General features: G+C 39.1%; 1 protein-coding gene across 3 annotated transcripts; it reads left to right on the plus strand.

The window, feature by feature from the left end:
* The first annotated feature begins 6451 nt into the window (after positions 1 to 6451).
* Positions 6452 to 12626, plus strand: Fabp7 (fatty acid binding protein 7). 3 transcript variants are annotated; one of them, XM_063279555.1, is made up of 5 exons: positions 6452 to 6600; positions 8671 to 9086; positions 9522 to 9694; positions 10351 to 10452; positions 12293 to 12626. In XM_063279555.1, exons 2-5 carry the CDS (start codon positions 9014 to 9016, stop codon positions 12341 to 12343), a joined length of 399 nt encoding a protein of 132 aa, XP_063135625.1. In that variant the 5' UTR covers positions 6452 to 6600; positions 8671 to 9013; the 3' UTR covers positions 12344 to 12626.
* Positions 12627 to 16548: the final 3922 nt, after the last annotated feature.

The raw sequence follows: 16548 nt of genomic DNA on the forward strand, positions 1-16548 counted from the left end.
TCACTGTAGGTTCATTTCTAGGAATATATAATTATACAAAATTCATTCTTGTGTGTGCTTTGCTTAGATGCAATTCCCTTTGATGGTTAGTACCTTCTTGTAGGTACCAGTTGTAGAAGTAAACATATTCAGCAAATATTTGAGTTCTAGGAATGCCTTTACTCACTGAGATTTCTCCATAGAATGCCTTATATTAATCGTCAGATAAACCATATTATCAAGATACTAAAATTCCTTAAAATATTTTCAAAACATTAGTCTTTTCCAAATCAATTAAATATTAGTAGCCAGGCAGTGGTAGTGCACAGCTTTGATCCTAGCACTCGGGGGTGGTGTGGGGTAGGGTGGGAGTAGGGCGAAGGACAGGCTACCCTGTTCTACGAATCAGTTCTAGAGAAGTCACAATCAAACAAACAAACAAAACCCCAGAAAACAGGAATTTTGCAATTTCCTAAATTATACAGTTTAATTATTTGTAAATGAATTCCTGTATGATTACAAACACCACCAAAACCAAGGTAACTGCAATGTTTCCATTTATCTTATATAGCAGTGAATTAGGTGATCTACTTTAGGCTCCCCATGAGGCATGCACATTTCCTCTGCACACACTCAACATCTCTGGATTTGAGAATGAAACACACACACACATACACACACACACACACTCACACACACACACACTCACACACACACACACACACACACACACACACACACACACACACACATGCATTCACACACAAACCAGTTAATTGTGGTAAGCCTTGACTAGCTCAACATTTGGGCACTTCTAAACGCCCTCACAGCTAGCACGAACACGCTTTCGGTATTCCTGAGTTGATATCTTTTAAAATCTGTATTTCATATCTGCTATCTCAGACATAATCAAGGGAGTGATTATTACATGTTGGTGGGCCTCTAAGTCTGCTCTCTTTGTTCCTCTGTTATGGCAATTCTGCTATTGAACCCTCACGCCCACCCCCGCCCCATGCCTTTCCTCACCCACACAATCTAAAAGTCCTATGGCAAATCTTTATTATCAATCAAAGCCAGTTGTGGGCAGGGACCCTTAGCATCTTTTGGGAACCAAATTAAGACAAAGCAATAGACCCAATCCCTAAAAATCTTATAGTTTTAAAAGGTTATTTTTGTTGTTTGACTTTTGGTGTGTTTCAAGGTCCTCTGTACAGACAAGGGAGGCTACTTGGGCTTTAAAGCTGTCCTTCTGTCTCCTCCTGAATGCTGTCATCAAAGGCATGTTCTACCATGCTCAGTTTCATGTCTTTTGAAGATCTAACTCGAAACTTCTTATGGAGTAAGTGCATAAGCTTACAGTAGAGCTCCATGGTATGGTTAAGGGAAATATTTTTATTGTACATATTAGGGAGAGAACCTCGAGTTGCATCCGGAAAAGCCCACAGCAGAGAGAGAAAGTAGTAGACAGAACATGGCCAGAAGACTAGATGGAACAAGACAGAGAGAGATAGGGAAAGGGAGGAGAATGAGAGATGAAGAAAAGGAGTAGGCAAAAGAGAGGAGCAAGAGATCATTTAGCCAAAATAGGAGGGTTACAAGCTGAGGGGAGGGGAACTCCTGAGCAGAAGGAAGCTTGAGGGTGGGGTTGGCAGTGAAAATTGCTGAGCAGAGTCAGCTATCCATCATGGACTCTAAATGTGGAAGAGATATTTGTGATGCTGATGGAACCTGGAGGCCAGCCTGTGTTTTGATATGCTGATAGGCATGACAGTTAGTCATTTGTTCTTGATGCCAGTGAAAAAGGAAATAGCTACTTTGTGAGAGGGGGATGGACTTCATGAGTTTCTGAGAAATACTAGCTTCTAACTGCCAGAATTTGGGGGAAATGGGGCTTCCTTTGGATGTGGCACAAAGCAGGCACTCTACACAATGAGAAATATCCCCAGTCTTTAAAACGTTGTTTGCAAATGAAGAGAATATAAGTTAATGACACAGTTTCAAAAGTATAATGCTATGCTTTTCAATCAACTAACACAGGAAGAAATAATCAGAAGTTTCAATGATATGTTTACCGTTTATAATGATGTCACTGCTCGAATTCTATTGGTTCTTCCTCCAATGAACTATTTAGAAAATAATACAGTGCAAAGGTTTGACATTTATCTGGGAAATATTCGTATACAGCTCTGATACAAGATTCTTGTATTTTTTTTCCTGTAAAATGAATATGGAAATACCTTATTTATCTGAAGGCCCAAGTGGATCAGATCCTTTCTTAGAATCAGTTTTCTCAATGTCTTCAAAAATGTTCTCTTAAAAATTAATAGAGATAATTAATCCTTGTGAAATGTTGGAAATTTGTTTTATGATTAAGGCAAACTTACATTAAAATAGTTTCACATGATAACCTTAGCTTAACACTTTTTAATCTTTGGGATACTTATAGACTATGTGGTTTCTACATTGCTAAATATTATGCAGTGCTTTTTCCCAGTAAAGAGTCAACTATGATATAAGTAATGCAGCATTTCAGCAATCCTCGGTAGGCAAGAATGTCATAGTGTCATTTGTGTTGTAGGCTTACTTTGTACTTATGGAAATAAGAAATCAGTTTTACTGAGATGATTTGGACAATGTGCAATGGAATGGCCCATCAAGTATTACTTGACTTATGCATAATTTCACCCTAAGCTTTTGTTTTTCAATAACCCCAGGTCACCTCTATCAAAATCTTTGTGGGAAGCCTTGGGATTGACAGGAGCACATGTGTCCTAAGGCATTTCTACTAATGAGCCAACTTTAAAAATCTACTACTCTCTAACAGTATAGCCAAACACATAAGATCTTTACCTTTCTTTCTTTCTTTCTTTCTTTCTTTCTTTCTTTCTTTCTTTCTCTCTCTCTTTCTTTCTTTCTTTCTTTCTTTCTCTCTTTCTTTCTCTCTTTCTTTCTTTCTTTCTTTCTTTCTTTCTCTCTCTCTCTCTCTCTCTAGTTTTTATTTTTAATTTTTATAATTTTTAATTTTTGGACTCTGTCTTGCTGTTTGTGTGAGAGCAGAAGTGTAGTTGATTGACTTGTCCGACATGTGATTTTTCAGGTCCAAAGGAAACTTCATTTCCTTAAATTCTGGCAGTTACACAAGAACCAGCATTACACAGGAATTTCTGAAGCTGGTTGCTCTCTACCAAAAGGAGACATTGGCAGAAAAACAAATGACTGTCTGCTGTGCCCATTAGCATGCCAAACCACAGGCTGGCCTGCAGCCTTCCTAAGTATCAGGGGTACTTATCACACATTCAAAGTCTTTGCTATCTGGCTCTTATAAGTTCTCCTCCCTCTCTTGCCTGCTAAATTTCCTCTAGCTCAAGAGCTTCCCTCCCTGCTGCTTCTCCTTTTCCTTCTAACCCTGCTATTTTGGTTATGTGCTCTCTTGGTCCTTTCTTTTGCCCATTCCATTTTTCTTCATCTCTTCACCTCTTCCTCTCTCCCTCCCCCCCACCCCTGTTCTGCTTCTGTTTCTCTCATGGCTAGTTCCAGTCTGCTGATTATATTCACTCTACTATGTTCTCTCTTTGCTCCCACCTCTTCCAGATGGCTCTGTTTTTTCTCTTTCATATCTACAAAAAAAAAAAAAGCCTCCCTAACCATACTGTGGAGCAGTCATGTCGTGAATTTATACACGATCCTACTGCCCTCTGTGGTCCTTCATCTCCTAGAGAAACTATAGGATCTAATGATACCTCAAAGATGCCACCCACATCTTCACTTGAAGTAGGTTCTCTAATGTCCTATGTTCAAGGAGAAAGTACAAAGGAAATTTGGTGCTGAGATTGGGTCTGTATGATGTGGTTTTGAAATCGATATTTGTGAGTTAAAAGTTCTTATTCCTGCATAACAATTAAAGTAGACTAATTACCGAAGTCAGCACTAGGAGACAGAACTTCCTGAATCTACAGAATGCTTTTCCTGAAAGTAGCTGATTTCTTTGGTAGTAAACTGAAAGTGTTCCCACAGTGTAGCTAGCCTGAAATCTCATCCCTCATCTCTTTAGAGAGGTCTTTTAGCATCTAATTCTCTATATTCATCCTAATCTATTAAAAACAAATCTAGTGTTTTCTTTAGTCTTCACTGTATCCTAAATTAATACTCCTTTAACAAGGTACCTGCTTCCTAGCCATTGCTTAATGCTTATTTTGATATTTTATGTAGAAAGAAAACAGAAATCTTCAAAGCCTGTAAGAACAGCAAAAATAAACAAAAGTCCTATCTATATACAAATGAAAATAACTCATAATACATAGACCTGAGGATACATCAAAAGAGCATATTCTATGTGTATCTGGTAACATCAGTCTTTCCCACTAGAGAAGAAACAAGATTATTTCACACTTGTATTAAAATATACATCATGCATTTGAGTGCTCTCTTAGACCATTGCACATGAGTTTTTTTCAAATATTAAAGAAAAACCTAAAACCTTAGTCTTAATGCCCAGTTTGTTAGAACATAGTCCATGAATGAAGCTTTGTTAGGAATGTTTTGGGATCTTGTGAGAAAACTCCAAGAAAACAAGATAAAAGTCTTGTGATTTTCGATTTTCCATAACACGGTTTGTTCTTGGAATGTGCTTTCAGACCATCCCAGGTGTAGTAAACAAAAGTGGGTTTACTTCAGATCACTCATCATCTTTTACTATTATTATTATTCAGATGACATTTCCAAGGTTGCCTTTGCTTGGAAAGACAGCCTTGGTAGGAATTCTAAACTCATATGAACTTCGCTCATTTGGCCTTGCTAAATATCTCAGAATGTCCTCAGAATATATATATATATATATATATATATATTCTGATGCTCTGAATAAAAATGACTATTGCACAAGATCTTTGTCTGTTTTGCATTTTTAGGTGCCACTCACCTAGGCTCACTCTGCCAAATAGAATGGTTACACACCTAAATGTTACTATGATAGGGATAAAGAGGAAGCTTGAGAATCTTGCCTTGGAGAACATAGTTTTCAAAGAGAAAACAGTTTGGATAAAGACTTGGCAGTGACCATATAGGCAGCAATGTATCAACTTTTTGTAGTCCTTTGTTTCTCTGCTCTCACTCTTTCGTGCTTGTGCTCACACTGTGGATGTCATATTCGGACAAACAATGAGCATTAACTATGTCACAGAGTAAAACAGGTGCGTCAAGAACTTGTGCTCCTATGAGGAGGAAAGACATTAAACAATGAATTAGACACAAAACGACAAGATGGCATAACTGTGAATTTCTGGATTGGTCGTCTGGGAGGAAATAATATTTGAGCTAAATGCTGAAATTAATAAGAAATTGAGAAATGAGCTGCTTTTTTTTTGTTTTGTTTTTTTTTTGTTTTGTTTTTTTTTGTTGGGGCACGTACAGCTATTGCTATTGCTATTATTCAGGTCCTGAACCTGAAAGTTTTATAATGGTCTTGGCATAAGAGAAACTATCTTCTGAGTCACGTTGTCTCTGGAAGAAATCTAGAGACTTACTTTATATTCTGTGTTTAAAAAAATAGGGGAAAGAGGCTACTTAGACAAAGTGAGGTAGACAGCACAAAACAGCAGGAAGTAGAGAAGAGAGGAAATGTTGCTTGGTCCAAGCTAGGTATTTTCTGCATGTACCAAATCACTTCTCATCACTATGGGCCCTTGTTCCCCGCTTCACTTCCTCCGTACCTTCTTCGTCAAATGCAGCAAGCAGAACTCAATCAACGTGGGGATGCAGGCTCTGATCTTCCCTCCTCTAAACAACTCAGGCACTGAGCAGTTTTAGCTTCTCGGTTGTGGAGATGGTGCAAAAAGTGTAGATAAGATAGACAAGTGAGCTCCTAGAAAAGGGGGTGAGGAGGGGTGTCTAGTTCTCTCTCTCTTGCTGATTACAGGAGCACTGTGCGGCAACAGTAAATCAGCACGGGCCATCAATATTTCATTTCTACCACGCAGAGGTTCCCTTACAATTTTGTATAATTAGGCGACGGAAAGAAATTCAAGCAAATATCTTGAATGTTGATTGTATCTCTTAGCATCTACTCCTGGGAAAGGGTGTATTGGTCAGGATCTTGGTTGGCCTTTTTTTTTTTTTTAAAAGTGGTGAAAATGTGTGGCTACTCTCTGTTTTTCTGAAAGGGAGCACTGTTAGAAAGCAAGCTCCCAGAGATTCGGCCTTCTGTGGAGATTTGCCAGGATCTCTCAAAGCCCCTCTCTTCCCTTGTCTTTGACTACTTAAATAAGTAGACCTTTCTAATGGATTTCATTATTTTCCCTTGGCTTGCTGACAAAGGAGCCTTGCCCATACTCTACCACTGAGCCTTGTTACCAGCACTACCGGTCCTGGAAATGTTTAGAGGTCTCATTGTCACCAGCTAACACGTACAGAAATTAACCCTAGGGGAAGGGTCCATCAGTCAGTCTGTCACCTTTCCTTCTTGATTTTATGATGCATATAAATTACACTCTCAGCAGATTGTACATTATCCCAAGGTTTAGGTAATTGGGGAAAAATATTGGCTGAATCTGCCTTAGCGCAGTGAATACAGTTTCTGCTCAAGAACTGTCTCAATAGAGAATCAAATATTCCTGGTTTAAAGCAGTAAGTATTCTGTGCATGTTTTACTCAGTATGTATTATTTAATTAGTTATTTAAATTCGCTCAGATATGTTGGTTTAAGTAGTCACAAAATAGATTGGGTTTTCCAAAAATTCTACTGTACATATCTACATAACAAAATTCTCCTCTGTAAATCAGTATGAAATTTACAAAATGCTTTCTATGAAAGGAATTATAAAATTTATAGAGTTATAATTCTATATAAAAAAGAATTATATGCACCTGCACTTTTAGGTAGAATAAACCCTTTGTGTAGTACTCTTTGTCTGAAAAAGAGAGAGGATAAATGCATAAAGACAAATATTTCAGCAAGCTAAGCTGAGTTATTTAACACATGCTCTGCCTCCTTCAAATATAAGGGACAGGTCTGGCTTAGATGATGCTTTAAGTTTCTGTCTTTAACCCAAGTGCAAGAAAGGTTTAAATAAGAGTTTGAATAAGAGGACAAGATCAGATTTAGAAATTTAAAACAACTATACTGTGGTACCACTAACATAAATCCAATTTATACATGCTTAAGATGTATACATAGTGAAGTATGACATATTAGTGAGATTTTTATTTTAACCAAGAAAACAAAGAAAATTAAAAAAGGACTTTTGCAAAAACACACATCCACCATTTGTATTTTGTATATAAATAGCTTATATACAAAAATGGCTACAGCACAGCAGAAAGGGGAAAAAAGCCCAACTTCAAAGTAGGAAAATATTTAAATAGTCACTGCATGAATGATACAAATACAGGAAAGCACATAAAAATGTTCAGTGTTGTTAGTAATGAGGGGAACGCAAATATGTGTTTGGAAGGTTGCTTGGTTCCGGGAGATACTTTGAGAACAGTGTGGTAGCAGTTGCTAAAGAATCAGGCAAAGCCAGAAGTTGTTTACATCTACGCGGATGGTGGAGGGGGGCAGGGATGACTGCTAAATACTGGGGAAGCAAAATGAGGTAAGTCTTCACATCAAGTGTCATTCGTGAGAGTAAACCGTTAGAAATAATTGGCAGGTTTTCGGTAGGCTCCACAAGTTTGTGGAACCCTTCACATATGTAGTGCAGACTTGAAGGAAAACATGTATGGAAACAGTTCAAGTGTTTATGATAAACAGGAGCACTGCCACCCAGCTAGCGGCAATAGGCTAAAGCTTTCTGAGCCCGTGTCTTCCACATGTGCTGCAGAATGGAGCACATGTATTGTGAGCTGAAGAGCAGACTCTCTCTGAGCTTGGGAAAATGCCTTTCTATTGGATCCATACATCTCTAAAGCAGGGAGAATCTCAAGGTGAAGAGGAAATTCACAGACCCCTCTAACTCCTCTACGGGAACCTTCCAGCTATTCTGGCAAGCTTGTAAACTGAGTTGGCACAAACAAGCTCTACAGGGGTGTTTATAGGGATATTCCCACCACTCCTCCAGTTCCTGTATGCAAGCCTCAGATTTAGGTAGATGTGGCCTTAGGAAACCAAGATGTCCTTGAAGATCTTACTAACTGGTTGTTTCTTCAGCTTTTCCATATCAATTCTGTAGCCCACTTGAGGAGGTGGAGGAAAAGACTCTCCTCTTTGCTTCGCTAACTCATTAGCGAATTCTAACCACACTTTTTAATGCTCCTTTTCCACTCTGGTCTGGTTCTCACATTCTGCGAAAGAATGAAGAGCAAGCCCACTGTGTTTGTGTTGCCTCCTTAGCTAGATTGTCTGTTTCGTTGACAATCTAAGTAGGTTTCAAACCGAGTTCATCTAGGAAATATGTTTTAACTCATGCGCTGTATCCTTTCCCAATTCGGCATATTCGAATCTGCATTTTGCTCTCCGTTTAAATATAAGAGCAAACTAAAATAAATCCTTCCAACTCCTTTGTCTGAAAAATCTGGCATTTCGGGGGGGTTTTTCTTTAAGGAGGCCTTCATTTGTAACCAGCAGCGAAAGGAAGTCAATCTGAATGCCCTATTATCCTTCTCTCTTCTTTCCTCCCATTTTGAGAATGCAGTTGCCAATTTTTCCCCCCTGCTGAACCTGAAAAACCCTCTCTCATCTCTGTCTTCGGTTCCCAGGCCCCGCTGACTTCCTATGGAGCATTCTTGGGCATCAGTATTGTTGTGTGTCAACTGGGAGGATCTTGACCTACTCTGCTAACCCAGTGGCCAGAGCAAATCACAAGGAGGATTGGAGTCATTGGCCCAGCCCCTCCCCGTCCCCCCGCCCCAACTCCCCGCAGCAGCCTACTGGAAAGAGACAAGTTAGCTATTCAATTAATTGGCTTTTTGCCCACTTCTTTTCCAAATAAAAAGGCAGGGGCTGCTGCTGAGGTGCAAAGGAGTTTTGTGAATTACGGTAGTGGGTAAGACCTGAGTTCCTCCAGCTCCTACCTACTTTCAGCTGACTAGAAGGGCAAGGATGGTAGATGCTTTCTGTGCCACCTGGAAGCTGACAGACAGCCAGAATTTTGATGAATACATGAAGGCTCTGGGTAGGTAAAAATAAGACGTACTGTTCTCATTTTAACTCTGTATTTTGGTTCTTAGAAACCCCCATTTTTTTACTCCCCAGGTTTCTGAGAGACTGGCTGAGCATATTGCATTAATTATACCAGACACTTAAATAAATTCTTACTGTGGCATTTTTTTCTGCCTTCTTGCCCAGGATCACATAACGGGATGGTTTGATAGTCTGTGGAAAATGTGAAGCTTCTGTAGCTTTGGGAGAGGGAGGTGAGGGGGTCGTTCAATATTTCTTTATTTGTGCTCAGCTCGTCCATGGCTCATGGATTAACCATTAATCAGGTTTGAACGAAATCTACAGTTTAGAATCCAATTCTGGATTCTCAGAGTGGCAAGTTGATTTCTGCTATATGAACTGTTTTGGAAGTCACTGTTAACTGCACCGGCTCCTTGTGCTGTTTCAGGCGTGGGCTTTGCCACTAGGCAAGTGGGAAATGTGACCAAACCAACGGTGATTATCAGTCAGGAAGGCGGCAAAGTGGTGATCCGGACACAATGCACATTCAAGAACACAGAGATCAGTTTCCAGCTGGGAGAAGAGTTTGAGGAAACGAGCATAGATGACAGGAACTGTAAGGTAAGAGGCAGCTTTAGCCGGTGGGGTCGGGGCAGAGGGATGAAGATTCCCAATCTCTCTGCATCGCAGACACAGAGCAGGGGAATAAGCTTTCAGAATTCCCCTTCAGGGAGAAGGAGCCAGAATTAACACTCTGGGGTACACTAGTTGTGTCCTAGACCCTGAGTAATTTCCATAGCCAAACTTGCAGGCTATTCTTTTGTCTGACATTTTTCACATTCTATAGCAACTTTTACCCAGAGAATATTGAACAGTGTTTATTTGAAAGAAAAACCCATGCCTTATTTTTTTCTGTCTGATCATGACAGCTTGACCAACTAGTCAGCCTCACAGCAAAGCTTTGCTTAAACAAGAAGAGCGACTAGTTGTGTGTTTTTTATTTCTGATCTATGCCATTGTTGCCCTTTCTGCTGTGCTATAGCCATGATTTGTATATTTTAGATAAGTTATTTGGTGGGTATGCGTTTTTGTGTTGAATTATAAATGGCCACATTTTGGAAAGACTGAGACTCTTGAAAGTAATAGAGGATGAAATGCTACTAGAATATTACAGGCGACATCCTCAGTTATGGTCGTCTCCAATAGTGCTGCCATTTGACTTCTGTAGGAAGGGGGCTTCTGCCTGTTAGTCACCTGCATTTTGTTCTTGCTCTCAGTCTGTGATTCGGTTGGATGGAGACAAGCTCATTCATGTGCAGAAGTGGGATGGCAAAGAAACAAATTGTGTCAGAGAAATTAAGGATGGCAAAATGGTTGTGGTAAGTCCTAAGGAGTCTGCATTCTCTGTCCCTGCTTCCTTTCTAGCTGCCTCTCTCCCCTTTCTCACTCTCCTCTGGACTCCTCTTCCTTAACTTCTCACTTTTCCTCTCTTTTCCTTCTTAACTACACGTGCCTTCAATGTCCCTTAACAATTTGTAAAACAGGAGGAATAAAAGACTCAGAACTAGTTGTTGCCTCAGGTTGGCACAAGAAGAGTTTTTAAATTATACATAAATTTATCCCAAAAATGTGTGCTAAGAATTGTGGTCAATGGGATGACTGTGAATATACGGCCTTCAATTGGAACTTAAACGTAAGCTTTTAATTAGGAAAATATATGTAGGTAACTGATAGGAATACATAAAATAACTGAATATCAGTGACGTTATTTATTAGAGAATGTAATTGAGGCATTTTAAACATTTTAGGTATTTTAGTTTACAAGAGCTCAGTGCAAACAATCTTAACAGAAGGTGAAACTTTAATTTTTACTAGAACTGTTTGACGTTACTTCCTTACAGTTGTTTTTAATTTTTAATGAATCAGCTGAGTTTTTAACATATGTCCAGTGACAGCTAGGAATATAAATATCATAAAATATAAAAATAGTTTGATAAATAATTTTCCTTGTGATAGAAGAAGTTAGGCCTTGATCTAGGCCTGCAGAGACTGTTTTAAAAACAGAAATGTTGGGCTGGAGAGATGACTTAGAAGTTAAAGGCTAGGCTCACAATCAAAAAAAAAAAACCAAAACCAAAAATATTATTTAGATAATAATGATATGGGTAAGTTTACTTATTGCTCTTAGGGATGTTTGGGGTTCCTTTACAAATTCCTGCTAAGATTAGAAAGTGCATTTCTTGCTTCTGCTAGTATAGAATAGAGTGCCCACTCCTTTAATATTGCAATCAGAACGATTCTGAACAGAAATACTTTTCATGTGTAGAACGTTGGAGAGCAGGAAGCAGAGATTTTTCTTGAATCATCAACAAAGCAGCAAAGAGTTCATTTCTAACAATTATTCTGATGTTATTTTTTATGGTGTAGCCTTGATTGCTTTCTTGTTTATACGAAGCTAGAGCAAGTTCATCTTTCGAAATCCTGACAGTGGTCAGGCAAGACTGAGTTCTGAAATCAAGACTACTGCAAAGTCATACTGAATTATGACACCAATGCTTGAAACATGACGTATGTTTGGTATCCAAAGCTTGGGTACACATCTTAGTACTTTAAGGTGATTTTGTAGTAATTCTTCACCTTCGGATAAGAGAGTCAAAATTCAATGCCACTGCCACCTAATCACCTATATTATATTCACATGGGCTAAACACAACAGTCAGGCAGAGAGAACACTGTACTGACATATCCTTGCTGATCTTAGAATAGGCCATTCTTGATATCATAAGCTCAAAGGTTTGTATTTTTATAAAAAAAGTCCATCAAAATTATGGATTGAAAACTGTTATGAAAACCTATGAAAAATCTAAGTCCCTTCAAAGGAAATAGTTGAGGCCACAGTGATATCGTGTGCCTTTTTTGGGTCCAATTTGTTCCAGTTTCCTTAATCATTTACCGGAAAGGGGATTTTTAAAACTTTAAGTTTCCAACTCAGTTTCTACCTCTTTTCCATTTTCACAAATTTCAATAATGTAAGCATGCTTTTCACTCATTAAACAAGAGCATTCTTTTGTTTGGTTAGGAGAACAAGAATACACACAACGTTTAATGCTTATCAATGTCCTCATCCTTTGCCTTAATGTTTAAGTCATATACGTGACTAAAAATTCAATCATGAATGGTCCTAGGTAAAAAGATTCAATTATCTTTGGACTATTTCAGACTCTCACCTTTGGGGATGTCGTTGCTGTTCGCTGTTATGAAAAGGCATAGAAGAAATGCCGGGTCTTTTGAAAACTTGGTTTCCTGAAGTTCCAGAGTTAGCCAGCTACTGAAGCACTGGTCACTAATTATAAGTTTGTCTTTGGTGTGGAGGCAGAAAATTATAATTTAAGATGTGCTAGTCCAACTCGTGGGATTTTGATATGCAAATTTACTGTTTTCAGTTTTTTTTAATAACTTTACAATACTTTTTTTTATAAAGATGGGGATCTACCTTATAATTTCCTTTGGTGTGCAAACCAAATTGGAATAAAAAATATACACACTGATAAAAGCTGGTTGTCATTTTTAATGCCGTCCATCTATCTTGAAACCATCTATGAGAGTTTTCCGTACAGTAGACTTTCTTATAGCATAAAGTAAGGCTGGAAAAAGTCTTATATGTGGAGTAAGACACTCATTCATAAAATAACTGGGTGGCCCAGAAAAATATGGAAATGCCATATTTCCGAGGTTATAAAGAAGAACCTGAAACTAATAAGTTCATCTGGTAAGGACCTGAGGAAGTTGGTTATAGAGAGTAGCACTATGAAAATGATCTTTGCTATTAAAAACTGTATAAAGGGGGTTGGAGATTTAGCTCAGTGGTAGAGCGCTTGTCTAGCAAGCGCAAAGCCCTGGGTTTGGTCCCCAGCTCTGAAAAAAAAGAAAAGAAAAAGAAAGCTGTATAAAGAAAGGAGGGCTTCAACATGTGACAAAAGGTACATATAATCTAGTGTTATGCAATCACAGTGCCACTTATCAAAGCTTTATAGCAAAGACAGTTACAGAATAGAAGTTGATTTTATCCTCCACTCTTGGCAAACACCTCGATACACAGAATTTTTATGAAGTCATGAATGGTAAAATGAGGTATAGCGAATCCACAAAAGTACCCCAATTCTACTTTTTGGGGGATTGGGTAGGTAGAACAGGTAATTAGGAAAGAGTTGACAAAATCAAAACAAATATCTTTTTTGTAGCTGGTTTGCGTTTGCAATGTGCACACACAAAAATGTGACTGCATTTTATTACTTGTAAAATGCTCTCAAGTCATTTTCTCTGCCTGTGATCTAAAGCGAGGCAGGGAATGCTATTATTTATCTACTGACGGAGGAAGCCAAGGATCAAAGTTGTATGGCTACGTTCTCATGACCGGAACTAATGCTGAGAATGGCACCCTTCAGTGTTTCTCTTCATGTACTCTTGGAAATCAACACTTCAGATCAGTTGTCTTCTAGAAGAAAACTGCAAGATTTTAGTACCCTGATTATTCCTCTGGGAACCTTTTCTCTATTAGTTTCAGCAGACAACTGTCTGTGAGGGAAGTGTAAAATATCTCTCTCAGGAAAATGTGTAACGCTCATTTTTATGCAACCTTGGAATATCATTAAGTTTTTATAAGTGAATTCAAGGTCAAAATAAAAAATGTGAGGACGCATCCTTTAATTATGTGGTTCACTTTAATCATGCCATTACCTGTTTGCTATAGGACAGGTTCAATATTCCTTACCCAAAGTATTTGGGACGAAAAGTGCACTGGATTTTAGGATATAACTGGGCATAATAAGTTATCTTAGAAATATGATCTAAACTCAAAACTGATTTGTGTTTTACAAGTTCCTTTCTCACATACTTGAAGGCGATTTTGTGAAATAATTAATTCAGTGCACTTGCACTAGAATCTGTCATGTTAAGGTCAGGGATGAAATTTCTCCTTGGTGGTGTTGTGACAGTTTAGGATTCTGGAGCATTTTGAATTTCTGATTTCTATACTGGAGATAGATACTCATTGTGCACTTTAAAATGTTTTATAACTGTGTATGGGTGCATGTTTTCATGTAGCTGCATGTGAATGTCTGCAGAGGTCAGAAGAAGGCATCGGATCATCTGCAGCTGCAGTTGTAGGTGGGTGTGAGGAACCAGACTTGGTGGTGTGGGAACCAAACTCTGTTCCTCCAGAGGAAAGTGAGTGCTTTTCTGCACTGAGCTATCTCTCGAGCCATTCAACATGCACTTTCCTATATAACAAAGAAATGCAAAATTAGACACAATTGGATCCACAATTATTAGTGTCAAAGTAAGATTATGGAGCAAAGGTTTCTGGTCCTAGAGGGTCTACTCTCTTTAAAGATACAAAGCAGAACTTCGGCAATGTGTTCATTCCATGTCTCTAACAGCCAACATCTCTCCTATTGGCAAGAGTTCCTGACTCTTGCTTTGAAAGCGTTGACTCTGGCCTGCTGTGTTAAGGGTGCATTGTGAGTAGGTGAAAACACAGCCTGTTGGTACTAATTTCCAAAACACTAAGAATGGAAAGGTGTGTGGGTGGCTTGAGGAGGAAATAACATAACAGTGGTGTAACAGATCAGGGGCTGCACTGACAGATCTCATATATATTTATAGAAATATTAATAGGTATTTCTACTTCTTAAATTTTTAAAAGTAATTGGATCTCATTTTTCTTAAACCTGTCTTAGGCTTTTACATGGTGAAGAGACACCATGACGAAGGAAACTCTTTTTTTTTTTTTTTTTTTCAGAGCTGGGGACCAAAACCCAGGGCCTTGCGCTTGCTGGACAAGCACTCTACCACTGAGCTAAATCCCCAACCCCGATGAAGGAAACTCTTATAAGGACAACATTTAATTGGGGCTGGCTCACAGGTTCAGAGGTTCAATCTGTTATCACCAAGGTGGGAACATGGCAGTGTCCAAGCAGGCCTGGTGCAGGAGGAGCTGAGAGTTCTACATCTTCATCTGAAGGCTGCTAGCAGAATACTGGTTTCCAGGCAGCTAAGAGGAGGGTCTTAAGCCCACACTCACAGTGACACACCCACTCCAACAAGGCCACACCTTCTAATCGTGCTACTTCCTGGGCCATGGATACACAGACCATCACAAAACAAAGTTAATGGCCTATAGATATAACTCTTCAGCTCACTCCCCTGTCACATTGGTAAAGAAAAGGAGATATTTACCAAGACCAAGGGACAATTGACTAAGACATTGAGATTAGACCACACTGTACTGGTTAGCCTTAACTGTCAACTTGGCATAGCTAAGGTTCACCTGAGAAGAGGATCCTAATTGAGAGATTGCCCAAATCAGATTAGCCAATGGACATGTATGTGGGGGCTCTTGGTTGTTAGTTGACAGAGGCAGGTGCAGCCCAATATGGGTGACCTCATTCTCTGGGCCTGTGAACCTGAGTGCTATAAGAAAGCTAGCTAAGCATGAGTCTAGCTAAGCAAAAGCCAGCATCACTCTTTCCGTTTCTGCCTCACGCTCTATCTTGAGTTCCTGACCTGACTTCTCTTAATGGTGGACTGTAATCTAGAAAAAGAAACCTTTACCTTCTGTAGTGCTCTTAATAATACTAGCCCCTATAAGTTCATTACGGAGTGGCACTATTTGAAAGGATTAGGAGGTGTGGTCTTGTTGGATGAAGTATGTCATTAAGGGTGGGCTTTGAGGTTCCAGAAATGCAAGCCGCTCTCTCTGCTCATGTTGCCTGCAGATTCAGATGTAGAATTCCCAGCTACGTCTTTGGTAGCATGTCTGCGTGTGTGCTTGATGAGACTAGAACCGAGCACCAGTGAAACGTTTTCTTTTATAAGTGTTGCTGTGGCCTTGATGTCTATTCCCAACAATAAAACACAGAGTAAGACACTTTCCCTGACCATGTTTGGTTTCATTACAACAGAGATGAAACTATATAACAAACCACTGACAGCCATCAGGATTTATTCGTTTATTGTTTTTGCTTTTATCCCTAGTACATAGGTGCATGGGACCTGGAGACCTATAAGTATAGGCTTACACTGCAGGTATATCAGTGGGTGGGCACTGAAGCCTTGAGCTTCTTAGTGAGGCTGTGACTTCCATCATTCTCTTAAAACATGAGCAGTTTAGGCTCTCAAGCATTTCAAAGGTTTCACAATGTGTGGGCTGCATTTTGTGTCTCAACCCAAGTTGTTTCACAACCAATTCACTTCCTTTAATATGTCTTAGAAGTTGAAAAATAATGTTTGACAGGGAAAGGCACTGCAGGGAATTCTCCATCTTGAATTCCTGCTGAGGTGATTTCAGGTTTAATGAGAATTTGACTTCTTTAATGGAGAACCCAGTCAGAATTTACCCAACTCTATTGTAGGATCCAAGGCTAAGATCTCCCAGCTAACTTATTGTAGCTTCTGTTTAATAACTTGTGTGTGCA

This window comes from Rattus norvegicus, chromosome 20 (genome assembly GCF_036323735.1).
Source record: "Rattus norvegicus strain BN/NHsdMcwi chromosome 20, GRCr8, whole genome shotgun sequence".
Lineage (NCBI taxonomy): Eukaryota > Metazoa > Chordata > Mammalia > Rodentia > Muridae > Rattus > Rattus norvegicus.